The sequence below is a fragment of the Scylla paramamosain genome, chromosome 25, assembly GCF_035594125.1.
Source record: "Scylla paramamosain isolate STU-SP2022 chromosome 25, ASM3559412v1, whole genome shotgun sequence".
In the NCBI taxonomy this organism is placed as follows: domain Eukaryota; kingdom Metazoa; phylum Arthropoda; class Malacostraca; order Decapoda; family Portunidae; genus Scylla; species Scylla paramamosain.
This window is the reverse complement of record NC_087175.1, coordinates 21,538,393-21,559,080: the sequence shown is the minus strand read 5'-3', so window position 1 is coordinate 21,559,080 and position 20,688 is coordinate 21,538,393. Positions and strand designations below refer to the sequence as shown.

At 39.5% G+C, this 20,688-nt stretch overlaps 1 protein-coding gene across 2 annotated transcripts in view; it reads left to right on the top strand.

Moving 5' to 3' along the window:
* LOC135113354 (kielin/chordin-like protein) overlaps positions 1 to 20,688 on the top strand; it is a 50,855-nt gene that overhangs the window by 22,319 nt on the left and 7,848 nt on the right. The window contains exons 8-22 of one of the 2 annotated variants that reach the window (XM_064028607.1): positions 231 to 380; positions 1,351 to 1,458; positions 7,080 to 7,229; positions 8,612 to 8,719; positions 9,482 to 9,661; positions 9,955 to 10,059; positions 10,401 to 10,556; positions 11,545 to 11,664; positions 12,973 to 13,096; positions 13,512 to 13,616; positions 14,366 to 14,517; positions 15,496 to 15,675; positions 16,077 to 16,190; positions 18,904 to 19,042; positions 20,410 to 20,522. In XM_064028607.1, the coding sequence (XP_063884677.1) occupies positions 231 to 380; positions 1,351 to 1,458; positions 7,080 to 7,229; positions 8,612 to 8,719; positions 9,482 to 9,661; positions 9,955 to 10,059; positions 10,401 to 10,556; positions 11,545 to 11,664; positions 12,973 to 13,096; positions 13,512 to 13,616; positions 14,366 to 14,517; positions 15,496 to 15,675; positions 16,077 to 16,190; positions 18,904 to 19,042; positions 20,410 to 20,522 (2,004 nt within the window). The remainder of the gene's footprint in view (positions 1 to 230; positions 381 to 1,350; positions 1,459 to 7,079; positions 7,230 to 8,611; positions 8,720 to 9,481; positions 9,662 to 9,954; positions 10,060 to 10,400; positions 10,557 to 11,544; positions 11,665 to 12,972; positions 13,097 to 13,511; positions 13,617 to 14,365; positions 14,518 to 15,495; positions 15,676 to 16,076; positions 16,191 to 18,903; positions 19,043 to 20,409; positions 20,523 to 20,688) is intronic. The other variant, XM_064028609.1, reaches the window with a different exon arrangement.

The window sequence follows — 20,688 nt, the reverse complement described above, 5'->3', positions numbered from 1 at the left end:
CTCTCTCTCTCTCTCTCTCTCTCTCTCTCTCTCTCTCTCTCTCTCACATAAACAAAAATACAAACATGTGAATACAAGCATACAAACATACACAGCTAGTGGACCACTCATGTTTTGAGTTCAGTTTTGTGTGTCTTTGGGAAAGAAATGTTCTCATTCAAATCTAAAATTCGTCTGGCTCATTACAATACATTGTTATAATTTTCTGAGGCCCTCAATGTCTTTTGCAGCCACTCCCCATCAGGAACCACGAAAGCCACAGGTGTCAGATGAGCCAGAGTGCCAGGGCGACCCAAGCACTGACCGCTGGAGGCAGGACTGTAACTGGTGCTCTTGTCGTAATGGTGTTGGGGCGTGCTCCAGGCGCCTGTGTGCTGAGGGTGAGCCACACATACCATTCCTTTCTGCTGCATTTTTTTTGAGACCTTTCTCTTCTTTGTGGCCTCACACAGTCTCCTTCACACATATCAAATATATGATAAAACAGACATTTGCAAGGCTCCTTACTTAATGAAGGTTTGATTTTGCAATTGTGCCATCACTGAATAGTACAGTCAGTGATTCTAGACATTAATCTAAAAACTTATTATTTCAGATGTTCTTCACATTTAATCCTTCCCTAACAAAGCTTTTAAAAATCCTCTGTATGCCGAATAATAATGGGATGAATTAGATGTCATCCCCATTAATTTAAATCAACAGATCTTGGAAAACCTAATTTTAAATTTATTCAGTAACACTTCAAGTGATATATATATATATATATATATATATATATATATATATATATATATATATATATATATATATATATATATACATATATACATATATCAAATATTTTTCTCTCAGATTTTTCTCAGTATAATCTCACAAAAGAAATTTTACTTGTAATTAATGAAGTATAGGAAGGTGATATGTTGTTCCTGCACCACTCCAGGACTGTGTGCATTCCAGGACTGTGTGGTACAGAAACACCAAGAGTAACACCCAGTTAGAGTAATGGTGGCAATGACTCGTGGCTCCAAGTACTATAAGAATATCTGTCTTTCTCTCTTTCTTCTTCTAGTGCTTGTTGTTTAAGAACTTCCTTTTGGGGGATGGCTGAAGAGTTCCCACATATTCCTGTCCTGTCATTCTCTTCTCGCTAAGTTTGATCCTTTAATTCTAAACACACATGCATTATATCCAAGCACCGAGCCTTATGTGTCTTCCATTTGTTTTTTTTATATGTAAACATGAACATGAAAGTGTAATGATGCATTACAGAGCTTATCAAGGTGCAACCTGCATTTGTGCTGGCAAAGGTATCTGGTACGCTTCAATTACTGTACCCCTTTTTTTTAACAGGTGTGAAGGACGACCAGCCTGAGTGTGAGGGGAACCCGTCATGGATGAAGGACTGCAACCGCTGCACCTGTGCGGATGGCAGAGCTGTGTGCACCACCAAGTTCTGTGGTGAGTTTGAGAAGTGAGAAGTGCAAGTTGAGAACACTGGGCTTGTGGCAGTGATGTACTGAGTGACCACAGCCAGTAAACATTAGGGTGAGATATGTAGCAGAGTAGATGGACTAGAGGCTTGCAAATCCAGATAGGCCGTGAATAGTTCTGACCTAACATGACAAGCTATGCACATATCACTTGTAAAAATCACATAAATCACAAGTGGTTTGCTAAAGAGATGAAACATGAAAAAAAAAGCACACTGATGTTTAACATTATGCTCATCACCACTGCACATTGTTTTGACATGAAAGAGTTCCAGTAAGGCCTATTCTGGAGCAGCATGATGTGAGGACATTGTGCTGACTATTTAGTACTAATCAGGCTGTTTCCATTTCATTACATTAACACTACACAGTACAGATGTTAATACACTGGTGCACTTGGCTTACAACCTTCCAAAACTGCTATTGGAGGCAAAAATCAGTCAGATGGTAAGACTTTATTATAATAAAAGGGAAAAAAAAAGCTCTCTTAAAAGTGCAGTAAAATACATCTAAAGAATGTTCTTTACCCTACAGTGCATACCATTAGCACATGCACCATTTAAGTCACAAAATATATATATAAGTGTTGCACTCACCCAAGTGATGAGTTGGCAAAAGAAGAAAAAATAATATAATTTTGGTTGATAGTGCATTGAACATAAGTCATATGTGTTGCATGCTGAGTACCCCGCTGTACTGTAAAGCTTTGCTGTATTGCTCATTTATGTTCTGGATTATGTACTCTACTGGACCCTTTCAGGCTTCCAGAAAACCAGAAAAGATCCAGTTTGTAAGACAGGAATGTGGTCGTGTGTACATGTTTAGGCATGTTACAGCAGTGTGTGACAGTATGCCTGATAGCTTTCCATAAATTAAGTAAAAAAGAAGAAAAATAAGAGCCATCTCGTCTACCAATTCATCAGCAACAACAGCAATATACTTCCTCTCCAATGCTGTGCTTCTCTTCCCCAACTCCCCCACTGCTCTCCCCCTGATCCCATTGATTCCTATGGGGAAAATAGTTTTGGTTTTCTAATATTTCAGATTTTGAATGGCATTCAGGAATGAATTAAGTTAAAAACCAAGGTTCCACATATATATATATATATATATATATATATATATATATATATATATATATATATATATATATATATATATGAAAGAGAGAGAGAGAGAAGAATGAAACAGATGAGATGGAGGAACAGTGCTGCTCCCATGCAGGGCTTCTCTCCAATCCTCTTTACCATTGATAAAACCAGATTTAGACAGGCACTGTGGAGCACCCAGCGAGGCTGACTCTTCCCGTCGTTGTTTCCCTGTGAAGACATATGTCCACGGTCTTGCTCAGGGTGCTCACTGATGAGATCCCACATCACAAATTTAAGCATAGAGAGTTCATGATGAACCGCTGTGAGCACCATCCACAATGTGGACTTATTGTGTGCTGAACTGATGGGCAGCCCGCCCTGGTGTGTCCCACCAACATGCAGCACTTACCAGTCACTGCTGCACTGCCATCATTTCTCCACCATTGCTGCATGAGTTCCACAGCCCCTGCTCATCTAGAAAAGCATCCTTGAGTGGGTCCTGCCAGGGATACCCAGCCATGTAACCTGCCAGGACGGTCAGCATGATGGGGATGGTTGGTCACATGTGGAACCTATGAACCACATTCCACTGCAAGCCACTCTGCCCTTCGACGCTCTGCTCTGTTCTCCAGCAATCCCAGTGTCACCACAATCCTGCAGCACAGCTGTCCCATGGCAGCTTTCCTTATGGATTTTCCAGGGCACAGGAGTACCACAGGACACTCACAACAGACATATTGGGACTTTTCAAGACACTAGGCGTCTACCCTTGAGGAAACTACGTAACTCTGGGTGATGTATTGCTGTGACTTGGTGCATGACAGGGCAGACCGCAGGGTTGCCCATCCGAAGGCATGAAGGCATGAAACAAACCAGGGAACCTGTGGGGGGAAAGGAATGTTGCCCCCCCTGGACAAAGGCAGGCTTTCATTGGCCTGGAGATGTAACCCCTACATCTGCAGTGCCTCTGAAGTGCCACCCATGGTTGCTTAGTGTAAGTGTAAACAGTACCCAACCCAAAAACTACAGGTAAAGGTGTTGGGCATTAGTGATAGGTCAGTCAGATTCAACTGTAAGCAGTGTGGAGGGTCTGCAGAGACAAGCCTCAGACATCTTGTTATTATTGTGCTCCTCACACCACAGACCATAACACACACACACACACACACATCATTAAGGATCGTTCTTTATTCAGTAATAAAAAATATACAATGTTATGGTGAAAAAAACATGTTTAGTAAGTTAAGGTGTGCTATAAGACCAGGGACATACAAGTCTTTTCAGCCATCAGATAATCTCTATTATTGTATATATCGAATTGGGGTTTGTCCAACTAGTCCAGCATAGCAAGGGTGTACTGTAGTGCACTGTGTTTTCTTTACCCAGACACACAGAAGTGCAAATGGAAATAATACACAGTCTTAAATTAAGAGTAGAAACTGCATGGAGCTGATGATCAGGCATGCCAGCACATCATTGCTCTTGTATCCTAAAGTAAAAGAAGGGTAACTTGACAGTGGGGTATTAAAATGTTTTAACACAGGATATTTATACAAGAAAGTACTTACTCAACTGAAGTTCAGATGCCATGTCCCTTAGAATAGCCAGCTTGAGCAGCCTTATATGTAATGCTCCGTGTGTCGTTACCATTGTTGAAATGTGTTCTGGAAGTCCTGTCCTTGGAGTGTGTGGAGCACACATCCAAAATGCATCTCAGCAGTGGTAGTGGTGCTTGTATCACTGCATCATTCCTCAGCAAGACTGATTTGAGGGGAATGGTGCCCAAGGTTAAATTAAGCAATTGCTTTCCTGTATATTGGGTTGTTTCAGAACTTTTTGATACCACCTCATGGATGACTGAATACTGACATGGTGACTGGATCTTTTGAGAGAGCCAATTGAGTATTTTTTTTATTCATTGTTATTTTTTATTCTTTTTTTACTTTTAGCCAGTCTATTTCATACCAGAGGGGGACATCATTAATAAATTGTAGAACATCACTCATTACCACAGTACATCAGCAGAAGATGTAAGACAAGTTCTCGTTACTTGGAGGCTTCATTGCATGAGTGTGTGAACTGTAACCTGGGTTACTAAAATTGTATTGAATAAAAGACAAAATATTTCAATATTTTATTTTACCAAGGCAACAAAGTCTAAAGACTAAAATTAGAAAAGCACAAGCATCACTATTAGGGCTCAGTACATGCCATGCTTTAATCAAGCCAATAGTCACCATCTCTTTCACACTATTGTAACATGGGTTGCTGAAAAAATAGTTGAGTAAAACATGTTTTGAGAAACCAAGTAACAGCCACTAATAATATTTTTGTTGAACTGGCCTATATTAACCTCAGTAGACAGTACCAGCATGAACACTGTGCTCTCTTCTTGCCAAGACATTGACACCACTGTAGTTTCCATGTAAATTCCTTAAAATTACTAGCACAAAGCATGAAGTAAGAACAAGCATGCAGACTGAGACTGTGAAGCAGACACATGCAAGGTGAGCATGTGCTTGCCACAACTGGTGGACCTGTCAGCTTGGTGCACACTTCTGTCAGCAGCGGGGCAGGCTTATTCCAGTGGCCAGCAGACGTGTAATGCTGAGGGGCTGATACACTTTTTAAATTAAGCAATCACAGCAAAATATAGCACATGAGAATATTAAAGCAAAACTGTAATTCATATTATTAGCTCCATTTCCATAGAAAAAAGTAATGAGACGATCACTCAGTTGCTCAAAATGTATCCTTGATAATGGAGTAATGTAGTAACAGACATGCCAAACTCCGTCTCCTACTTGTAGGAAGAAGTAGACATTGTCAGGCTTCCTTAATGAGTGAAGGTTTGGTTTTGTAATTGTACCGATATTAACTGATGTATTTGTAATTCCTGGACATTAATTGAGTTTCTCCTTGCGACAAAGGTCCAAGCACCAACCACCCTGAAATGGAGTTGGAAATATAACAAAGTCCATAATCTTTTAAACAACAGCAGTATGAGCACAGTTGATTGTGTGTGCACTGACACTCACAGATCTTAACAGATCTTAGCAGTGTATATCATGTCAGCCATCCTGTCACCCTTGTCTCATTTGGTAAATATCAGGTGTTTGCACAGGTAGCCAATGATATAATTACTGTTACTTCTAACATAAAACAGTATGCACTTCCATCCAAAGATAATTACACATGGAAATCTTCCATAACTAGCAGTATTAAAATTTATATTGGCAAGTGGCACATTACCAGCTAGTGTACCACATGCCAGTATATGGTGCAGACATCTTATATTTGCCAAATAAGAAGATGGTAACAGTATGACCACTGACATACACACTGCTGTGATCTTCGAGTGTCAGCAGCACACACAACACATCTATGTGCACGCTATTGTTGTTTCTAGGACAGCAGGAATATTATGGAATTAACTACACCATGAACTCAATTTACACATGGTTGGTGCCTGGGCTCTTGTCACAGGCAGCCACTTGATTCAAGAACAATAAAATGTTTATGACACCTTTTGTCATTGTTTTCTTCCTTAATAAACCTTAAAAAGCATTTGTGTAAATTAACTCCTTGATAATGAAATGAATTAGAGGTGGAACCTCTTATGGCAGGTTTATTCAACCTTCAGTTCAAATTCTCAGTGTTTCTGTTAAGTGTCTAAGGGAGGCACTACTTAGCATGACACATTCGGTTGAGATGAGAATGTACAACACAAAGTAAACGCAAGACTTCTTTTTAAATATACATGCACTGGTCCCTCATGTGTAATGAGTCTCAGTTTGGGTAAATACAGTTTTAGTGATAGGTTCAAAACAGTACTGAAATCTGATCTTGGCATATCAATCCACTTTTGGTGCATCATGTGCTGACATCACAGAATGATGTTGACCCAGTTTGCCTTCCTGCAAACATTCCGTTTGATTTCAGTTAACCTTCTGGCAGTTAACTATAAGTAATTCAAGGTGAATAACATTTGTTATCTATTATCTATTGTACTTAGTATTAGTATTAATGTTTCATGTATAACGTCTTTTCTTTTAAGCATTTAAAGTAAGGAAATGTGGGTCAAAAGGGTGAACTAAAAGACTACTGAATAATTTTCCCATTTAGAGCACTATTCATGTTTGGCAACTTTTTTATTTATTTCATTTGATCTTATTTTATTTTATTTTATTATCTATTAATATATTTATTCATTTATTTTTTATTTATTTATGTATTTTTTTTTTATTTGCACTGATTTGGCAACACTAATTATATCACCAAAAGTGAGGAACTACTGTTGATTGTTTTAAATATATAAAGAGTATAATATTTCGGTGAGCAGGTGAAAAGATGGTCTTGATGCAGTGCCATCCAATGCCTGCATCATACTGACAGGTGACTGCTTGATAATGGCAGGTGTCATTACCAAGCAGAGGAATGATTTTAAAAGTTGCCTTATAACCTTATAATCTTCTGAGGCAGTTGATATCTTTTGCAGGCATTCCCCGCCAGCAGCCACGAAGGCCACAGGTGTCAGATGAGCCAGAGTGCCAGGGTGACCCAAGCACTGACCGCTGGAGGCAGGACTGCAACTGGTGCTCTTGTCGTAATGGTGTTGGGGCGTGCTCCAGGCGAATGTGTGCTGAGGGTGAGCCACACTCTACTCCTTTCTGTTGATTGTTGTTTTGGAGCTTGTCATGCTAAGTAAAAAAAAAATAATAATGCAATAAAAACAAAATGAAATGCCAAAATGATATGTCTGTTAAATGCATGACACTTGGAAACATCCAGCACAGTACTTAACTTTGGCTCACTGTTCCAGAAAACTTTATGAAAACTGAAGCTTTGTTCTGTGCAGCATTCTATAGAGAAGTTAATTTTACAATTATTGGTTTGTCTCTGCTTTCACTAAAACAAAATTAGTGGATTAGATTTCCAGAAAACTGAGTGTTACTTTTTAAAGTTTTATCTTGGAATTTGCACATTTGCAGCTGTTATGTGAATTTGACATGCTTATTTACATTAGCATTGTTGCTTGATATGCACCAAATTTGAGCTTCATCAGTTCCATGGTTTGTGAGTTGCTATGAGGCATTTGTGTATGTGCATTACAAGTCCAAATTTGATATAATCAGTTACTTACATATTACAGGCACATAACACACTCCAAGTTTCAACAGAATAGATTTTCTAATTATTTAGAAACAATATGTGAGACACTTCCCTACTTTTGACAAGTTAGTCATAAGTTGCAGCCTGTAGAGGTAATGAAACATAGGTAACATATGTAATGCTATCACATTACTGTGAGTCTTATCATGATTGGCCATGTAGTCCTGGAGACTTGAGCTAGTGAATAGCATAATGATATTGAACAGTGTGATATATATATATATATATATATATATATATATATATATATATATATATATATATATATATATATATATATATATATATATATATATATATATATATATATATATATATACTAATCCTCTTTTCATGCATTCCTCACATACTCCAGCTCTCTGGCCTCTCATTTTCACTAGGGATCATCCTCTTGCATCCACTGTATCTCCACACTCCTACACACCCCTGTACGGACAGGGTGGTCCCACTATACAACCATCTGTTATGTGAGGAAGTGATCACACAAGATGTGTAAATTAGGGACTATTTTCTCTATATGAGCGCAAAAATCTGATGATACCAACTTCAATCTGAGGTGAGTAAAATTACAAAATTCAAAATGTGCACTTTCCTGCACCCTCCTGCTAACACATCCAGGCTTTATGGTGATGTATGATGATTCAGATGTACAGAGATGAGTTTATGAGCACTGGATGACAGCTCTGCACCCTCCTTTGTCCCTTACCTACTACAGTGGAACCTCAGTTCTAAAACTTAATTTGTTCCTGGATGCTGTTCAGTTTCCGAAATGTTTGAAAACAGAAACTATGCTGTGTTTGATCCAGCTCAACCACTCCACATTTCATTCTTTCATTTAATTTAACTCCTTTCTAACAGGTGAAGAGGATGACCAGCCTGAGTGTGAGGGGAACCCATCGTGGATGAAGGACTGCAACCGCTGTACCTGTGTGGATGGCAGAGCTGTGTGCACCACCAAGTTTTGTGGTGAGTTGTCACTCTTCCTTGTACTATTGGAAAAACTCTAACCTGGTACATGAAATGCATGAAAAAAATCTGGAAACTGGTGAACTGTTTTGACAGTATAGAAAAGTGATAATCCTCAGGTATAAAAGAAATGACACACACACAGTTTTGCATTTTCATCACTCAGGCTTATACCAAGTTAGAATTTTAACAATAGTACATGGACAAGTGGATGGATGGATTTTTCATTGCTCCCAAAAATACAAGGTAGGAAAGCAAGTATAGGTGCACAGGTTGAACATCAGTGCTTCAGCATCCTTGGTTCCAGAGCCAGCCATCTCAGATTAGTCACTTTCTCAGAGGTTTACCAATGCTGGAGTATTGATGGTCAACATGCAATATAATGCAAGCAATAATTCAGTAACAACTTCCAAGTCACTTGCCTCATTTCTGTAGGGAGCACCAAATATGTTAAAAACCATGCCCTCACTAGCAGCCTAAGGGTTATGTACATGTAGCAAGTGGAACATCCTGTATACTTGAAGAAATATGCTAATACACCTTCTATAGGATGGGTACGGAAATGAGACTCCTTGAACTTAGTGGGATCCTATCGTGTGTTGACTAGATGCCTTACGATTAGCCAAGAAGTTAGACACTTCGTATACTGTACTTGTCACTTTTGCAACAGCATGTACCAGTGCCATTGCTTGAGAAATCAGTTAAATATCATTAGCAGTGAAAAGATCCCATGTATTTTAACTTTAAAATCTTATGTTTCAGGGCCACTTCTAGCTCGGCCTGCCATAGCCACTGTACACAGGACACCTGTGGGACCACTAGGACCAGCATTGGAGCCAGTGTGCCAAGGCAACCCTGACACTGCCTTCTGGTTCAAGGACTGTAACAGGTGCAGGTGTGTCAATGGTGTGGCAGCGTGCTCCAGAAGGCTGTGCCGGCCAGGTGTGTCCCACCAGGTGTCTTCATGTGGACAAAGCTTGCTAACCTTGAAAACTCCCTCTACTTTTCTGTCTCTTTTATATCTATTCATGTCTTTAGACACCTGTGCCTTTGAACTTCAGGGAGGGAGTGACAACTCCAAAAGTCCACATTTACTCTTTTACTCTCATTCCTATACATTTCAAGCTGTCTGCAGGAACATTCAGTGATCTTTATTTGGCATAACATGCTTTGAAATAATATTAATGTGCTTTACACTAGGAAAGTTCTGCTAACCAATGTTTATTTCTACACAGGTGAAGTAAATAGCCCAAGGTGTGGAGGAAACGCATCATGGAAGAAAGATTGTAATCACTGTCACTGTAGCAATGGCACAGCTGTCTGCACTACTAAGTTCTGTGGTGAGTCTCTCTCCATCACTTTGCTGGTGATCCTGTCTCTGTGATCCTGTCCCAGTGTGAAAGCGTTTGTGTGATGGTTGCCTTCTGATCACCACCATCGGTTCTTCCTTCTGAGCTGTTGAAAATATTTTAGAATTTCAGTTTCCTTGTTGGAGTGTAGTGCAGTGGTCCACAAGACTGTCTGTTTCCACCAGGAGCTGATGGGGCTAAGAGAGTGAATGATGTGTGTGTGAGTGTGTGGTGGTTTGCCTGGACCACCCTGTGTGATTTTGCTAGCTTGGTATATAGTTTCCTTGTGTAGCTTATGTAGCAACTGATGCCCTTGTGTGTGTTGCTTGCAGGAGTCCGCCGTGGTCCAGCACAGAGCCGGGGTGGGCAGGCGCCTGTCATGCAGATCAGCAAGCCGGTGTGTGAAGACGGCTCCCGCTGGCGTGTTGACTGCAACTGGTGCACCTGTCACAATGGCATGGCTCTCTGCTCCAAGAGGGCCTGCATTGGTGAGTTTGGAGAGCTGTGATCTGGGTGGCAGGGATGCTAAACAGTATGAGTAGGGAGGATATTTATTTATTAATTTATTCCTCTATGTATTTATTTATTTATTTATTCCTTCATTTATTTTATCTTAAATGATGCAGAATAGAGCTTTTCTGTTGCTGTTGTCTGCATTTACATATTTGTATTTATACATGAGGCTATACCTTTCCACCAGGGATCAATGGGGATAAGAGTGTAAATGATGTGTGTGTGTGTGTGTGTGTGTGTGTGTGTGTGTGTGTGTGTGTGTGTGTGTGTGTGGTGCTTTGTCAGGGCTACCCCATGTGGGGATTGCTAGCCAGGCAGGTATAGATAGATAGAATGATAGATTTATATAGAATTGAGTTAGGTTTGTTATACCTTATCATTTAATATCAAATTCTAATATTTTCTTTGAATTCATCTATGGGTATTACCTCCTCTAGTAATACATTCCACTGATCTACAGGGCTATTTATAAAACTATTTCTGCACATCATTATCTCCTTTTGTCTTGTCAAGTTATTTGCTACTTTTTCTTTATCATAGTAGCTGACACAAGTCTTCTACATTTACATTTCCCAGTTCATCACACATTTGTAATTTTGTATCGTAGTGTAATGAAATTGTTACCATAGACAGATGAGAGTGAGGCGAGTGGACCAGAGTGTGAGTTTATTTTGAGGGTAATATATGAGTGTATTGTGTAAGTACAGGGAGTCCTTGGTTTATGACAGCCTCAGCTTCACCTGTTTCATGGTTATAAGGCTGGCAGTGCTTGTCCCGGTATATTCCCCTTTGCATATTTTTTTATTTATTTATTTTTTTTCATGTACACTGCCCTCCATGTATTTTCTTTTTTACTGGTACAATAGTTACGTTTTTGTGTCCTAGATTATGACTTTACAGTACTATAACATAACGTGTGTGCATGTGTGTGTTGTTAAGTAAATAAACTGTTGGCCTGGACAGACGAGAATGATGTGAGTGGCCCGGAGTGTGAGGGGGATGCCACCTGGAAGCGAGACTGTAACTGGTGTACCTGTGGGGATGGAATGGCTCTCTGCACCAGGATGGCATGCCTCAAAGAAGGTGAGACACTGCAGTACAGGAACACCAGCCAGTCCTGTTGTGTTTGGGGACAGACTAAGATAAGTTAGATTATATTAGGTTCTGTAATTAATTCTTATCTAACATGTCTAGATATAACTCAGAAAGGACTGGCAGTGGTGGTGATTTCCATCCTGCTAGGACCAGCCTTTCAGCACTAAATATAAAAAACAACTTGTATTCACACACATCTTACAGCCAGCAGTGGAAGAGTGAATTCAATAGACTTTGTACTCATCAAGCCTTTTTTTTTCTTTCTAATAATGCTATCCAGATGTGGATGTGCAGTGGTTAAGGGGAAACATTGAGTTGAAGGGGAGAGACTTTTGAAGGGAGCAGGTCACTTGCCATGCATCCATTTCACCTGACTGGATGTGGGTGGTGCCTAATGAAAATAGGTGCCCTAAGCTCCCTTCACGAATGCTAAATAGTTTTTTGAGTTCCTGCCCTATTGCACTCTCACTAAGGCATATAGCAATTGGGTGAATGCAAGCAGGTAATACACATGGTGTTAAGGTGTGAGGGTGGGAGGGGATGAGCAGGAAATCAGACTCATCAGAATCATTCTCACTGCATCTGGATATGGTAAGAGCAAGGTGGAGACTGAGAGATTAGTCAAACTAACTTGCAGGCAGTATTACCAAAGACTGAACTACAGAAATTGACCAAAAGTAGTTAAATTTAGTTAAGGGGCATGATAGGTATAAAAGATCATGTTGGCAAGATAGGGCAAAAAGTAATGGACTCTGAGGCAAACTATGATAAACTAGATTATGTTAAGTTCTCTAATCAACTCTAACCTAACATGATTAGATATTTAAGGGGCATGAAGGATATGAAAAAGGTCATGTAGGCAATATTCTTAGAGTTAACATTCAGGAAAGGGCAAGAAGTGATGATTTAGGCTTGATAAGGTTAGATTTAAGAAAGAGACAGGGAAAAACTTGGTTCTAAGATTGAGAGATGAATGGCTAATAAGTTCCATTGTCATCTGGTAACCTGCCTCTAGAATCATGAAAACAGCAATGTATTCCATCAGATCCTGTAAAACTATTACAAGAATCATGAAGACACCAATGTATTTCATCATTAGAGCCTGTTAAACTGCCACTGAAATCATGAGAACACCATTGTTTTTCCTCATTATAGCCTGTTAAACTGTCACCACAATCGTGAAAACACCCTTGAAAACACCAGTAACCTCCACCAGAATCTGCTAAAAGTAACAGAGGTAAGATACTGAAATGTTAATGAATACAGCCCAGTAAGTCCTTTTCTACTCATCTGCAGTGAAGAAGCCTTGTGTGGAGGGAACATCATGGCGGAATGGCTGCAACATCTGCCGCTGCTCCCACGGTTTCGTCCTGTGCACCAAGAAAGGGTGTCCTCAAACTGGCAGGCAGATACCATGCCAGTAAGTAGACTTATGACTCTGGCACTCTGGTATAGGGGATATAACAAGGGTGATGTAAGCAAAATTCTCAGGATCAGTAGCCAGGACAGAACAAGAAATAATGGGTTCAAGCTTGAAAAAATTATATCTAAAAAAATGATAAGAAGGCATTGGTTCTCAAATATAGTGGGAGATGAATGAAGTCGACTCAGTCATTAGATTCTTAGTGCTGAGTCATTTGGGGGCTTTAAAAGAACCTTAGACAAATTTATGGATAAGGATTATAGGAGGATGATAGGTAGATATGTTTCATACAGTGACTGCCACATGTAGGTCTGATGGGTTCTTGCAGCCTCCCTTATTTTCTTATCTTCTTAGGCTCTTAATTACAAATGCACATTTTAGTGATGTTATACTTGCTTGTCTTAATACTCAGAGGAGAATCCTGTGGCCCCAGCCAGCTGCCAGAGCTGTGTAACCTGCCTGCCGTGCAGGGACTTCTCACATGCACAGCCTTCATTCCTAAGTGGACTTATTCCAAGTGAGTAACATCAGCATACTTTGTTGTATTTAGTGGATTATATTCAGGCCTGAGCCACACTTATGATGTCTCATCTCCATGTCAATGTTTCTTCGGTGTTTCACTCTTTTTATCTACAGCTAACTGTAGCATTTCTTCACTCCACGGTCCAGCATTTTCATTAACTTCCATCTCCTCCCAGCTTACATTTTAGCAGTTAAAGTTTCCCACTAGTAGCATTTTACTGTCCTTCCTTATCACATTGTCTAGGCACTTCAACACTTTCTTTTTGCATTTCCTTGTGATCCTCCAGCCTCCATGTATTAGATTTCGGTGGCACATACGTTAATATGATCTGCCTCCTTTCTCTCCCACTGGTCCTGATTGTTATATCTATGACCTCCACGATGCCATCTCCATATTGCATTTCTTCCACATATATATCATCTCAAACCATTATCAGTACTCCTCTTCCTCCTTTTCCCTTTCTATCTCTTCAATAATTATATCCCTCTTAAAGCTTAAGTGGACTTCCTCTTTTAACTTTGTTTTGGTTAGGTACAACACCTCTGGTCTGTTTTCCTCTAGGTAATCTCTCACTTCCAGTACACCTGAAAGTAACCCATCTATGTTTGTACACATTACTCTTAATGTACTCGTGTGTGTGTGTGTGTGTGTGTGTGTGTGTGTGTGTGTGTGTGTGTGTGTGTGTGTGTGTGTGTGTGTGTGTGTGTGTGTGTGTGTGTGTATCAAGACCATGTTGTTTGCAGGACTGAAGGAGCGTGCATTCGGATCGTGTATGGTGGATGTAGGGGCACTGCGAATCTGTTTGATACTGAAGACCAGTGTAAGGCTGCATGCCCCTCCACTACCACCATCACCATACCTCAGACCAGACGCACCTATGCTCTCGCCAAAAGTAGTAAGTATGGTTTATGAAGATGAGAAATATCATGTGATAAAAGTCCATTTTTTTTTTTCTTAGCTGCTTTTAACAAGGACTGGTGAAAGTTATTTCAGATTTCAAGGAAGGTTTTCATGATTGTAGCGATAGTTCAAGAAGTATTTTGTATCATTAATGCAAAAAAATACTCATGAAAACCTGACCAGAGTTTTAACAAGCTGGTGTAGAAGTTATTTGGGTTTTCAAGGATGTTTTCATGATTGCAGTGATAGTTTAATAAGGATTGTGCATTATTTGGAAAACTCAAGTAGTCTTTTAAAAATACCTAAGCCTTGAAAACCAAGAACATTTTGTAATATATGACCTGGAGCCTTAATAGAAGGTTAGATAGATTTGAATATGACAAATAATAGTATATCCCAAGAAATTCAGATCCAGATGAGTTGTATATAAGGCTGAGGAAGAGGTTGTTATCAGGTCCTTAGTGTAAAGTTGACAGAGGGAATAGGAGAAAACTTGTGGACAAGAATGATACGTGAGCATTAGTTTACTTGTAAGGTGTATTATTAAGGGGCTGCCATGTGAAGGTCTGATGGCTTCTTGCGTCTTGCCTTATGGTTTTTGAATCTGCACACACACACACACACACACACACACACACACACACACACACACACACACACACACACACACACACACACACACACACACACACACACGTGATTTGAAGGAAGAGGTGGTTGCAGCAAATGGTGTACACATGTTTTAAGAGAAGCTGGATAAATATGGTTATGGAGACAGAACAAAATGAGCTTTGGCTTGTGCCCTCTACAATACAACTAGATAAATATGACTAGGTAAACACACACACACACACACACACACACACACACACACACACACACACACACACACACACACACACACACACACACACACACACACACACTTCAAAGAGTTACGTCACACACTAGTAACCAGCCATCACTCACTCAGATGCAGGTGGGCGATGCCAGCTTCCTATAACAAGTGGTCCCTGCTTTGGTTCCTTCCACCACTATGCCTACAACAGCACCAGTGGCCTCTGTCAGAAATTTCTGTTCGGAGGCTGTGGGGGCAACAGCAACAACTTTGAGACGAAAGAGGAGTGTGTGACTGTCTGTGAGGAGAGTCAAGGTGAAGCTCTAGTGGTCTTAGTCTTTGTTTGCCAGGAGAGTCCAAATGAAACATAAGTGGTCTTGGTTACGCATGTTTGTTTTGCTGCCTGTACAGTTGTGGTTAGAAGGAGTTGAGGAGAACTTTGTGACTGTTTCCTCTGTGTTTAAATGCAAACCTATAACTCAGTAATGAACAGTGACTTCAGTAGAATTCATGGATATATAGTACTTACCATTTCTCTCTCTCTCTCTCTCTCTCTCTCTCTCTCTCTCTCTCTCTCTCTCTCTCTCTCTCTCTCTCTCTCTCTCTCTCTCTCTCTCTCTCTCTCTCTCTCTCTCTCTCTCTCTCTCTCTCTCTCTCTCTCTCTCTCTCTCTCTCTCTCTCTCTCTCTCTCTCTCTCTCTCTCTCTCTGTGAGCAGCAGCCACCTGTGACAAGTTCAAGTGTCCCTGGCAGCTGTGGGACCATTACTTGGCCAAGGAGTGTGTGCCACAATACACTGAGGACGCCTGCTGCCCAACCTCCTTCCAGTGCCGTGAGTAACAGAACACACTCCTGTCATCCCAAGTTTTGTCACACACACACACACACACACACACACACACACACACACACACACACACACACACACACACACACACACACACACACACACACACACTCCTGTCATCCCAAGCTCTGCCTTACACACACACATTCTTGTCATGCCAAGCTTTACCTCACACACACACACACACACACACACACACACACACACACACACACACACACACACACACACACACACACACACACACACACACACACACACACACACACACTCCTTTCATGCCAAGCTTTGCCTTACACACACACACACACACACACTCCTGTCACCCGAAGCTCTGGCTCACACACACACACTGCTGTCATCTCCAAGCTTTGACATATGCACACATACCTAACTAAAGAATTAAGATACGTGTGCCCCACGGGAAAAAGTGACCATGTAATGATAGAAATAGAGACTGATAATGATGTCAGTAAAGAGGATGAATCATACGAAGAAAATAGGAGAAACTATGGAAAAGTGAACATAGATGATCTTAAGAAATTTTATGAAGAAATGGACTTGGAAAAGCTGAAAAGAGTAAATGATGTGCAAGATAAGTATGACATTTTCATACGAATATATGAGAATGGAGTGAATAAATATGTCCCATTATACAAACCTAAAGAACAAGGAAAACAGGTGTGGTTCAATGCAAGATGCACAAGTGCAAAGAAAAAAAAAGACGAATCATGGATAAGAATGAAAAGAAATCAAAACTATAAAAATAAAGAAGACATTAAGATAGCAAGAAATGAATATGTGAAAATAAGATGAGAAAAAGAGAAAGGATATGAAAAGGATATAGTTGAAAAGTGCAAGGATCAACCAAAACTGTTCCAAAAGATATAAGTGAATTGCTAAACAAAAAGTTTCAACAAATTTTCACGGAAGAATCATAAATGAGAGAACCACAAAGACAAGAAGACAAAAAAGCAAATGTGGGAAATTATATCAATTAAAGAAGTTTATAAAATGATGGAGGAACTAGAAGAGAGAAAAGCAGCAGGACTAGATGGAGAATCAGGTTTAATTTTAAAAGACTGCAGGACACAATTGATTGAACTAGTATATACCATAATAAAGTGCTCATTGTCAACTGGAAGAGTGCCTAGGGAATGGAAGAGAGCAGACACAGTACCAATTTCTAAAGAGGAAAAAGAGAACCACTAAACTATAGACCAGTATCAGTGACCAGCAGTGTATGTAAGATCTGTGAAAAAGTGATGAAGAAGCAGTGGACAGAATTTCTAGAAAAGTATGATGTAATAAAAGAAAAACAGTATGGCATTAGACAAAAGTGATGATACATGTGTAACCAATTTGATGAGCTTCTATTCAAGAGTGACTGATATAACACAGGAGAGGGATGGATGGGTACACTGTGTGTATTTAGATCTAAAAAAAAAGCTTTCAACAAAGTTCCCCACAACAGGTTGTTATGGAAGCTAGAAAATATAGAAGTATTAAATGGAAAAAAAAAAAAATGGATGGAAAGTTACTTAAAGGGAAGAGAAATGAGAATGGTACTAAAAGATGTAAAATCAAAATAGAGAAATGTAGGTAGTGTAATACCACAAGGATCAGTGCTGGTACCAATACTTTTCCTGATCCACATGAATGATATACCTGAAGGAGTAAGGAGTTATGTGAGCTTGTTTGCAGATGATACAAAGTTACAAAGACATACAAGAAACAATAAAGACTGCAAAATAAAATCTAAGACTAGAATTAGAAATGTGATTTGAAATTTAATGTTAAAAAATGTTGTATAATAGAAATGGTAAAAAGTGAAGAGACCAAAATGGACATATAAAATGAAAAATCAAGAAATAAAAAATACAAGAAGAAAAAGATCTGGGAGTGATAATACAGGATAGTCAACAGTCAGAGAAGCATGCAGAAAAGATATTCAGAGATACATGTAGAATGGTGAGAAATATTGGAACAGCATTCCGCTACATGGATAAAGATATGATGAGAAAGATAATTACCACCATGATTAGACCAAGTTGGAATATGTTGAATCAGAGTAGTCTCCACACAAGAAGAAACATGTAAAAAGAAATAGAAAGGATATAAAGGATGGCAACAAAGATGGTTCCAGAACTGGAAGAATTAACATATGAAGGCAGGTTAAAGGAAATGAATCTGCTAACACTGGAACAAAGAAGAGAAAGGGGAGACTTAATACTAATTTATAAATTGTGGAATAGAGTGAAAGAAATAGATAATGAGAAATTGCTGCTAAGAGAAGTAGGAAATACCAGATACACATGAGGACACAGCAAAAACTAACAAAAGGAAGATGCTTGGGTAACATAAAGGAATATAGTTTCCCACAGAGAAATATAGAAGTTTGGAACAAGCTAAGTGAGGATGTAGTATTAGCAATGAGTGTGCATAACTTCAAGGAAAAACTGGACAGGTGTAGATGTGGAGATGGAACCATACGACTGTAGCTCAGGCCCTGTAAATTACAACTAAGTAAATACACACACACACACACACACACACACACACACACACACACACACACACACACACACACACACACACACACACACACACACACACACACACACACACACACACACACCTACCTGTCATTCATCCCAAGCTCTGCCTCACACACACACACACGCACTTCTCCTTCCAGCAAGTGCCAGTGAGAGTGGGAAGGACCCCAGCAAGTGCCACTACCGGGGTGTGTCTTATAGTGTAGGGGATGCAGTGCCAGTGGATGACCCCTGCTCTGCTTCCTGCACCTGTGCATTGCCCCATGACCCCAGCAGCCTGTGAGTACATAAGAACATGAGAAAATGAGGGGAAGCTGCAAGAAGCCATCAGGCCTATATGTAGCAATCCTTGTACGAAACTTACCTACCTATTTCCACCTATTGTCCCCATCCATAAATTTGTCTAATTTTCTTTCAAAGTTCCCTGTTGACTCAGCTCCTGATTACTGAGTCCATTCCATTCATCTAACACTATATTTGAGAACCAATTCCCTCATATTTCTTTTTTTATTTAGCTTTTCAACCTTCAACCTATTATTTCCTATCCTATCCTGATTACTTGCCCTGAGAATTTTGCTTATGTCACCCTTGTTATGTCCCCTATACCATTTAAAGTTACACTGAGAATGAAATTTTCAAACATGTGAGTGTCTTACTTCAGCTATTTTTTAACAGACTGTATTGGAGGTTTTTTGGGTTTTCAAGAGTGTTTTCATATTTGCAGCATCATCAGTGGGAATCAAAACCCATTCAAATACAACTGGAAACTGGGGAATCATGTTTTTTTTTTTAGGCTGTTTTCTTGATTATAGTGATTGTTTAGCAAGGATTCAGCTCCAGCAGTGGGAATAGATACCCATGAAACACAACTAATCATCTCTGTGGACAGTGAAAATTTTCCTTATGAGTAAACAAAGGGTTTCATAATCCTAGCCTTAGTCTTTACGTGAAAAATTGTAATGGGTACGTATATTTTAGTATATATTTCAGCAACATTAACAAGTTTTCCTCTCTTAAAGTGTAAGTGTGTATTACATGCTATCAAACAGAGCATTTGGTGCAAGAAATCTTAAATAATAGCAAACATAAATATATCAAATTAGAAAAAATAAATAAAATTCCCGACTCATTCTCTGAGAATTTTATGAGTTTCATGGTAATTACATGTTTTATAGCGGTGAAGTGTACAGTGCTACTTACCAAAGAAGTTACTGTTTCATCTGCCAGAGTGTAGTAATTCTGTAATAATATTCTTTCCATTTTTACTGTACACCTCATGTTAGTGATTCTAGATGTGAGGATAGTGGTCAGTTTGAATGTTGTGCAGTGTGTCTAGAAATACAGAAAAAAAGAAAAGGCAGATAGAGAAGATTTCTGCTAGCAATGAAATACATACAGAATGAAACTAATAAGTGAATAAATAAAGAGAAAAAGAGAAAAACAAAAGGGAGATAGATGAGATTTCTGCTAGCAAGGAAATCTTATGGTAAAATGATACACCAAGAAACTAACAAGAGAAGGGATAAAAAAAAAAATAGATGGAGAGGGTTTGTCAGCAGAGAAACCTGATATTGAGAGGACATGACAAGAAACTCAACAAAAGAAATGAGATAAGAAAGGATGTGAATTATTTGTTGATATTGCAGACCTGAAGTGAATTGTGCCAACGTGGAGTGCCCCGAGCTGTTCCGTCCACCTAGGCCAGGCTGCCGGCCGCTGTACAGGGCAGACACCTGCTGCGCCTACGACTATGAGTGTGGTGAGTGTACGTGTGTGTGTTTGTGTTTACTTGGTGATGCCTGCGAGTATTACAGGAAAGAGTCGAGCTTGTAATGTCCTTTCTTCTAAATCAAAGTATCTTATTTTTATTTATTTTTATATATATACTGTTTACACACATATCACTTCCTCTGGCATGTTTTACA